General features: G+C 49.3%; 2 protein-coding genes across 2 annotated transcripts in view; one reads left to right on the top strand and one right to left on the bottom strand.

The window, feature by feature from the left end:
• LOC136945371 (agrin-like) overlaps window positions 1-9,724 on the top strand; it is a 79,873-nt gene that overhangs the window by 27,697 nt on the left and 42,452 nt on the right. The window contains 3 exon segments of the mRNA XM_067239143.1: window positions 2,513-2,629; window positions 3,825-4,008; window positions 4,344-4,431. Of these exon segments, the coding sequence (XP_067095244.1) occupies window positions 2,513-2,629; window positions 3,825-4,008; window positions 4,344-4,431 (389 nt within the window).
• Window positions 9,485-9,724, bottom strand: part of LOC136946474 (agrin-like) — a 38,991-nt gene continuing 38,751 nt past the window's right edge. The window contains 1 exon segment of the mRNA XM_067240826.1: window positions 9,485-9,570. Coding sequence (XP_067096927.1) covers window positions 9,485-9,570 — 86 coding nt within the window.

Below are 9,724 nucleotides of genomic sequence, written 5' to 3' on the forward strand. Positions count from 1 at the left end.
TCATGTAGGAAAACATGGCCTCATATAATGTATATGAGCTCAGGTCCAGCTGCTTTCATCACACACACTCACTTGCGCGCACACACACTTGCGTGCACACACACTTGCGTGCACACACACTTGCGTGCACACACACTTGCGTGCACACACACTTGCGCACAGCACCAGCTTCTCTTTGCATCTTTTTGGAATGGCTTTTCAGAGCTTTGTGCATGGTCCTTCACACCCCTTTGTTCAGTTTCTTTATTTATCAGGGTTTGCATGTGTGTTTATCAGTCTTGCTTAGCTGGTGTCTACCTGGCCCGCTCTACCTAATGTGCCACTGTGAACACCACTACTGGGCTTGCATATTATCCTTACAGGTGTGTGTGTGTGTGCTTTTGCATGCCTCTGTACACTGACCGCCACTAGCTTCTAGTTTCTCTGATAACATGTTTTCCTCCCTGTGTTCTTTTCTCTTATGATGTGCTGTCTGGAACTCAGAAATCACGCAAGGTAAAAAAAAATTAGAACACGTTTCATTTTCTCAAACTTCTCACCCCCCCCCCCCCCCCCCCCCCCCCCCCATTCTCCATGCAACCTGTCCTGAGAGGCATCGCTGCAGAACAAAGGACACGTTGCTTGTAACTCCGAAGTAGAGACGTCGTTAAAGAACTCGGTTTGGCTTTCACCTCGGCCCATCTGCTGAGGGGGTGGATGGAGGGAGGAGAGAAGGGTAGAGGGGGAGGCTGTTATCTTTCTGACCGCCATTGTTCACTGCAACAATGAAAGTCTTCATTAGTCTTGCGTGGGCGGGGACATCTCGCCGGCGCCTCGTGCCTGTTGAGAGAGAGGGAGAGAGAGACAGAAAGGGAGAGAGAGAGAGGGAGAGAGAGAGAGAGAGGGAGAGAGAGAGGGAGAGAGAGAGAGAGAGAGAGAGAGAGAGGGAGAGAGAGAGAGAGAGAGACAGGGAGAGAGGGAGAGAGAGAGAGAGAGAGAGAGAGGGAGAGAGGGAGGGAGAGGGAGAGTAAAGGAGAGGAATAAAGTGAGAGAATGAGGTGCCAAGCCAAGCCGGGCTGTTCTTTTGTCATGAACTCACACTTTCCTAAGCCAAACTGTCCATATCATAAAGTCACTCTCACTTACATATCCACCCACTCACCCTCCCATGAAGCAACACCGAAACACTCACCCTCCACGTCGCCAGTTAAGCATCATCCCTTCATCAGACTGATGGTCTGGCCTCTGAAAACTTTAAAGGTTTTGGGGGGGAAGGGGGGGGGGGTTGTCCTTCCATCTGTCTTCTGGAATCTTCAACAACCAATTTCATTTCAGAACAGAAAAATATTTCCAAACTCAAACCAATGGATGTTACATTTGTTTTACACGTCACTTTCCCCAAATGCTTAAAAGACATAGCAGAGAAAGGACTTGAATCGTAGTGTAGTCCAGTATTTAATTCCAGTGAGACCAATATGGCCTCCGACGTAGCTGAATAGACAGGGCGACTCCAGTCCACAGCCAATTTTCTGTCAGCACACTAGTGGAGTCCATTCTTGTTTTGTTGGAACTGGCTCAAAGTCACGCTTCCGCCAGTCCAAACCACATCCCATACAGGCCTCGTAGCCCCTGCCAGCTCTCCACACAAACCATGTTTACAGTACTTGGCCCCTTCCATCATTTTTTACAGCAATTATCTCGGCTTTTACCCTGTGGCATTTTTCTGCCCTAAATATAAATAAAGATCCTTAAATCCCTCCTGAGTAGGGGGCTCTGCCTGGTGAGAAAGCCTCAGCTGGAAACTAAGGCGATTCTCCCGCCGGTTTCGATGGAGGGTTTCATCTTCATCCGAAGGTGCAAATAAATCGCCAATTAAATCCTCGCCCCGCTCTCTGTTTGAAAGGTCGGCAGGATAATCACCCATTCATTAGAAACGTTCATTATGGAAAACATACCCGTCCACCTCGTCACTCCTGCCTGGCGCTCCAGTGTCGCTTTTAGGGTGATAAAAGATCATTTACCACTTGTAGTGTGGCACTGAAATTAATTATGTTTTCTAATATATCAAGTGTATCGATGTGGAAAAGGGTGAGAGAGGCGTTTAACGTCCTGCCCGAACAATATATGTTAATCTAATTTTAGAGGCGGGTCTATTTAACTGTCAGAGCTCAGATAATGCAGAGGATTCATCTGAGTGTGTCAAAGTTGACGTCAGAGAACGGACGTGTACGCCACAGGTACCTGCAAGCGGAAAAGAAGTTGAACTCTCCCGGTCTTCTTCCCAGTGGGTTTACAGTCTTATCATGTGGAGAAATTCACATTCACGTTATTTTCCAGTCTGAAGTGGATATCTACACGAATAGCGGAGAGGGATGCGGTCATTGTAGTGGCGAGCTACAACATCTGGTTTGAGAGACTAGCGACAGCAGTGTCCACGGTTGAGGTTCTAGGGGTTCTGTCAGATCCAGGTGTGGTTCCTCCGCATGGTTCTACGACGGGTTCTAACCACCCTTGTCTCTTCATCTCTCTCCAGAACCAGCACACCGCCCTCAACCTGAAGGAGTCTCTCTTCGTGGGAGGTGCTCCTGACTTGAGCCGGTTGGCCAGAGCTGCCTCCATCAAGGACGGCTTCAAGGGATCCATCCAGAAGGTGAGTCACTGCGGCCTTTCGACCCGTAACCTCGGAAACGAGAAACAAGACGGTGGGCGGCGTTGCTTAGCACCGGTTAAACCTCACCACGGTCAGGTCAACGGTCATTTAAACGGAGTGTCCAGTCTCCCATGGTTACAAAACTGAACTGGTTTATTCTCTCAGTATCTTCAGTACCGCTAACAGTGGCTCTGCTCATTTGGGTTATTGTGTACTAATAATAGGACACACATTTGATGTCCCTGCATTTCCCTTGTCTCTAATCTTCCCTGACAACTTTCCAGTTTTTTCCCTCTCAGCAAAGCTTTTCTTTGAGTGCCAGAAATAGACGCCAACAAAGGCAGGATGTTGCAGGAAGTGTAAACTTGTCATTAGCTCCTCTAGGCAAACTTTCCCTCGACAGTTCCGACTAAATCAAAGCCCGGCCCTGAATTAAGTGGCTTGTAAAGTTTGAGATAAGTGGAGTTGACAAGTTTACCATATGAAATGTACTAATTGTTGGTTATTTGACAGTACGGGGTGAAACATGTTCTAATTATGTGTTGTGTGACATCATTTGAATGTGTTCCATGAAAAAAGAAATTGAGTTAATTTACCGGTGAGCTGACCATCAAAGCTGGTAGAAATAGTCTTAACTCTCTCCTGCCTCCTGTTTTTCCTCCTTTCTCATGCCTCCTCTCCTCTCTCCTGCCTCCTCTCCTCTCTCCTGCCTCTTCTCCTCTCTCCTGCCTCCTCTCCTCTATCCCGCCTCCTCTCTCCTGCCTCCTCTCCTGCCTCCTCTCCTCTCTCCTGCCTCCTTTCTACTGCCTCCTGTCTCCTGCCTCCTCTCCTCTATCCCGCCTCCTCTCTCCTGCCTCCTCTCATGCCTCCTCTCCTCTCTCCTGCCTCCTTTCTACTGCCTCCTGTCTCCTGCCTCCTCTCCTCTCTCCCGCCTCCTCTCTCCTGCCTCCTCTCCTGCCTCCTCTCCTCTCTCCTGCCTCCTTTCTACTGCCTCCTGTCTCCTGCCTCCTCTCCTCTATCCCGCCTCCTCTCTCCTGCCTCCTCTCCTGCCTCTTCTCTACTGCCTCCTGTCTCCTGCCTCCTCTCCTCTCTCCCGCCTCCTCTCTCCTGCCTCCTCTCCTCTCTCCTGCCTCCTCTCCTCTCTCCTGCCTTCTCTCCTGCCCCCTCCCCCATCCCCCCGTCCCCGTCCCCACAGATCACCCTAATGGGAACCTCCATCCTGAAGCAGGAGCACGCGCTGCACTCCAGCGGTGTGTCCATGTTCGAGGACCACCCCTGCTCCCAGGAGCCCTGCCACAACGGGGGGCGCTGCAACCCTCTGCTGGAGGCCTACGAGTGCGTGTGTCTCCATGGATACACGGGGACACACTGTCAAAACAGTGAGTACAGCCCGGGCCTCACCAGCAGAAAAGACATCCTCCTCTCTTTTTTTTTTGATTGTCTTTCATTGACCTGTGGATAATGAATGTGATCATATGAAGCCTCCTTGATTATACTTACGTACACATACATTGAGCACACACACACACACACACAGTCTTCAACAACCTCATTAACCATGCTCCCGTGCACTCCCGGTTCCCTTTACTTTAATTAAAATCACGAGTGCATGAACGCCTCCCATTCCTCACCGTCCTTGGCCTTGAACTGCAGAGAACGAGCCCTGGATGCTATTGATCCAGATGATCTCACCCTCCTCTCCCCCGTCCCTCAGCCATCTACGAGAAGTCCGCAGGTGAAACGGAGGCCATCGCATTCGACGGCCGGACCTTCATCGAGTACCACAACGCAGTCACCAAGAGGTAAGTCCAAGGCCGTCTCGCTCTTCCTTAACCACCTCGCGTGCTAACCGCCATTAGCGAAATGACCCTCTCTGTCCGAAACGACCCTCCTCTTCCTCGGTAAGCCACGGTGACAGGGGTTGCTTATTAAAGCTGCAGAGAGCGCACCAGGCCTCTTCCTCTGCTCTGTCTCTCTGGTTGGGTTGTGAATTCCGCTAATTAGCGCTGCGGCTAACAGTTACAGCCCTGAGCGCCCCTAGCTATCAGTGTGTCGGGTCAGACAAAGTCCACAGCTTAGATTTCAACAAGAAGGAAACCTACATAACACTTTACTTGACACTTGTAGTCATCGCCGCTTAGTACGGTTTCATTTTAGATCTTTTTTTTTGGGGGGGGGGGGGGCGGTTTGGTTGTGGGATTAACCCTAAAATAGTGTGAAAACCTTGTTGTTTTCCTGTAAAAGAACAAGCTGGAGGATGCACGTGTAAATGGGTTATATTCTGGGCTCCAAAGCCGACAAATTGCATCCCTCCAGGTGCTGTATGCTGCATTCATCCTCCACCCGTCTCTGACGCTGCTGATGGAGCCCGCAGGTTGGCATGCACCGAATGTTTGGGATGAACCTGAAAAGACATAAAACATATGGAAGCTAGATCTATGACAACTCTTCACACAACAGTCTGAAGTGTGAAAAACGTGACAGTCCGTGAATTCATCACGGTCTTGTGAACACACAGACACTCACCTACAAACGCACACACACACACAAACACTGGGCACGCCGGAAAAAATATGCACACCATCACCCAAAATCCCGCTCTCTTTGTCCCGCTAAAAATAAACTAGGTTCCGTCTGTCTGTGCTCTGCTTTTGTCTTTGTGTTGAGGGTGTTAAATGTTTGTGTTGCTGTGTGGATCCCCCTGTCTCCTGTCTCTCTGTTTGTCTCACGTGAGTGTTCCCTGTTGTCTTTCTCTTTCACTCAAGCCAACTGACCAATGAGATTCCGGAGTAAGTAGATTTGAGGAAATATTCCCAGGCTCACAAAGACAAACTAACACTTCGATCAAGGACGCTGCATTTTGATAGTTAACCCAAATTGTAAATTATGCTTTTCCGTTTTCCTCCAACCACATTCGAATCTCAGTTGTCCAACCTTATTTTCACCAGTATTCACCATCTTTCAGCACATAAAGACCATTGTTTTCATTATTCAAAACTACGTGCCCACGTTTACTTTCTACTGGGCATTTTCATTTCTGAATTTGGGTGAGGCTCATACTGTATTCATACCAGAGGTTTCATACTTAAGTGTAAAGAAATGCATGACTGCATGTATAAAGAGCATTGTGTTTCAACCCCTAGAGAACCTATGTAATGTAATAGACGGATCGATACTGTACGCATGGTTGTAACTATAGTTTGTCTGCTAGAGAAGAAATACCCGAGCACCTTATGTTGGATGGTATTAACTGTCATGTCTCCATGAATGAGAACCCTCCTTAACAGCAAGATGATGTACGTAGCTGCCCTCATCCCAGTTTTGCTGACAGCCCTGCATTGACTCCTGTGTTACCCCTGCAGGGAAACCCTGTAGCCCCTAATGACTGAAGTTAAGTTTCGCCTTTAGCATTAGCTTGGTGAGAAGCCTCTTTCAAAATTAAAAAGGAAAAAACGAATTCTCTTGCTCAACGCAGCGAAGCATTATTTAAGCAGAGCTCATTTGAGCAGATTCAACACCACTCTCAGTCGATACCCAAGGCCTGTCATTTTGTTTCGTCAAATCTCTAACTGTAATTGTGAATAATTACGGAGTGTGCGGTGGAGAGCGCAGCTGACATCTTAATCAAGGATTTGCCTCCCTTCATAAAAGCACGACTCAAATGGAGACGTCTTCGAAGCCCTGACTAACTCCGTGGCCGAAAGCATCCATCTCACTTAGGGGACAATAGTCCCTGGAGGAGGGGCGCTCCAGAGTTTAATAGGTGTCACTTCCTGTAGGAGGCAGAGTCGTGATAAGTAGGCTTCTAGACAGAGCAGGGCTGGCCGGCCCTTCGTGAATGAGTGGTAATGAACAGGGATTAATGAATTTCTCAGAAGACGTTAGAATAGTTGGACGTGTGGGACCACTGGGCTAATGTTGCTGTTCCTAATAACAGTGGCCTGTATCAATCACCCCCTGCTACTGAATCTTCGGGTCGATTCCCTCCACCTCCATTACTGGGATAACCAATCATAGATAGCTGCGTCTCTGCTCACACAATATTTGACCCCTTTTTTTCCTCTGATTAGCCCATTTCTTCTCGTTCAGCGCTGCCTCTTCAAGGAAGCTATATATATATATAGCAAATAATTGACACCGGACTATGTTCGCAGAATTGAGTCACCGCAAGCGAATCTCTTTATACTTTCGACTTCAAGTGTCATTGGTTTTCTGAATCCTTGGACTGACCTTACAGAAGAACATTTCTCAAAGAGTTTTTTACTAAGACTAAACTGGATACATTACACAGCATTCTGGGTAATGTAGTACATCATGCCATACCCCCTACCGCTGTCCCAACGAACAATGCAGAGTATTCCCCTGAGGGCCTCATTGTGTTGCTTTGCCGGTCGCTGTGTGATCCCAGTCAAGCTGCCGATCACTGTACAGCAGAATACCCCACTAGGACGAGAAAACATTGCTTAAACAGCTCCGGAATAACATCAGCTATGCCATTTCCTTTCCTCCAAAACCCTCAAAGGGTGCAACACGCCACCCGTTCCTCTATACTTCCTGTCTACTTCCTGTACACTTCAGGCCCCTTGCGCTTATTGCATGCCCTTCACTTTCTCCCCCGCCTCCTTTAAGTCCTGAGTCTCTGGAGAACCCTTCTGACCAGAGGTGAGTCCTCCCGATCCTTGAGCCAGCACTGCCTGCTTGCATGCTGCCTCCACCACCCCTCCCTCCCTCCCCCCCCCCCCCCGGCAGCCTGACCCCTCCCTGACCAGGGACCCGTGCTCAACAGAGACAGCACTGCAGCTCTGTACTAGCTGATCACACCGTCGATGTGCAGTGGCAGGAAGGAAATTCCTCTCACAGCTAAATGGACAATGATGATGTATTTCATCTGTGGTCCAGGACTCTATTTAAACAGCTGATTATTATACCTCACGGTGCCAGCAAGAATCACCGCCTTTCGGTCTCAAATACTCATCACTACTGCCACCTAGAGGGTAGGAGATGCATGCGTTTGAGGATTAGGAGATATTGGAAAGCGGAATTAAATTCCCATATAATCCAAAACCTCATCAAGCAAGACACCTTAAGAGGGAAACTAATTTGCTTGCAGGCTCAGTCCATGGCTACTTTACTCTGAATACTGTGGGCTTGTTTTCTGTATGATAGTCCCCTTTCCAACAACCTTGACCTTACTCCTGACAAGCTGTCGTCCTGTTGATTCATTGGTCCTTAGACAAGAAGGGTAAGGCCAGGGGAAAGAGTCCAGTATGCAAAATGTGGAATCCTTCTTTATACCACAAGAGTGCCCTGAAACAGTTGTTCTATAACCAAACTGACAATGTGCATGTTTGCAGAAGACGTTTTATTGATCTTGGTTTTAGAAAACTCATACATGTATTTTTTGAAGCACCGAATAGAATTTTCCAGACTCACAGAATCCAATATTGAACTCTTTCCCCTTCACTTCTCTGTATATTGCATGTGTCAACTCAAGTTGTTGGCCCCAAACACAATCTTAGCTTTGATAGCCTTTCCCTGATTAGATCCCAAATTGGGTTTGACATCAGCTTGACAGCTGGATGCTGAGGCCTTGCAGCCAGCAGTGAAGAGGATGTGTAAGTGTAGCTGACAGCCACCTCTCTGTTCCTCCTCTCCTCCTGTTGTCTTCCTGAACCCCCCCTTGCGCTCCCATGAGCCTCTCTGTTTGCTCCGCTGACTGGCGTCTTGCTGTGTCTGTCTTCCGGAACTTCCCAGGCCTCGTGTCCTGTGTCGTGTGTTTGTGTTTTCCGTCCATCTGTGGTGTCTGTCGTCTCGTGATGTGCTTGTGTTCTTAACTGTCCCCACCCACCCCCTGAAAACTGTGTGTGTGTGGGGGGGGTGTTCAACCTTGGGAAATTCACAGTACGTTACACACACTCGTGGCTCTGTGTCGCACAAACACGCAGATCGATGTCACGTAGACACACACACTTATACACCCACAGAGAAGGATCCTTTCGTTAACCATTTCTTGAGGGAAACAACAAAGAACAAAAGAATAATCATTTAAAAATAGCATCCCTTCAGCAGCTTGTGTCTCAGCACAGGCCCTACAGAAAGGTGTGTGTGTGTGTGTGTGTGTGTGTGTGTGTGTGTGTGTGTGTGTGCGTGCGTGCGTGCGTGCGCGCGTGCGCGTGCGTGCGTGTAAAATGTGTCTACGTCTTTCTGTGTGCACAGAGTGTATAAATGAAGCAATGCGTGATGAAACAAACCCATCAACCTCAACTCCAAACAAACCTGAACTCCCCCCGCCCCTCCCCCCACGCCCACTACACACACACACACACACACACACACACACGTCTATGACAGTGACACACAGCGTGTCCCAGTAGGATTGGAGGATGTGCCTGGTCTCCTCCACCTCAGCTTCCTGCCCCCCTAGCCCCCCTCAGCCCCCCCCCCCAGTCCAGAGACTGCAGATCAAACACATCAACCCAGCAGCTCTTAATGCTGCTTCCTGTCCCCCCCCCCCCCCCCCCCCCCAACCTGTAACACACACACTCCCAGTCTCACAGGACGAGCGGAGCCTGCTACGACAGGCATAGGGGGAAGTGGAAACCTATCGGCTGAGCATGTCCCTGCCTCTAAACTAAGGCTGGTTTGAGTATAAGATAAAGCCAGCTAGGGGTCATGCCTTCCTGCTGCCTCTAGAGGCAGTGGCCGCCTCATGGCCTGACTAGACTTTAAGGGTGGGTAGTATCGACACACCTCCACTTCCCGCTAGCATGCAGAGGTGTCAGAGTTGAGCTCCGGAAGGTAGAAGTGCTGCCATGTGTTTGTGGTGCCTCCCGTCACCCAGACCTGCTCGTCAGCTCAGCTCTCCTTCCACCCCTGCTGCTGTAGAGGACCAGGCCTCCTGGGACACATCCGACTCCTCAGTGGACTGATGCTGAAGGGTCCTCAAAGAGAAGAAACAAGCACATGTCTGACCTCTGACCCTACTGCCTCTCTGACCTCTGACCCTACTGCCTCTCTCTGACCTCTGACCCTACTGCCTCTCTGACCTCTGACCCTACTGCCTCTCTCTGACCCTATTGCCTCTCTCTGACCTCT

Source organism: Osmerus mordax, chromosome 7 (assembly GCF_038355195.1).
Source record: "Osmerus mordax isolate fOsmMor3 chromosome 7, fOsmMor3.pri, whole genome shotgun sequence".
NCBI lineage: Eukaryota > Metazoa > Chordata > Actinopteri > Osmeriformes > Osmeridae > Osmerus > Osmerus mordax.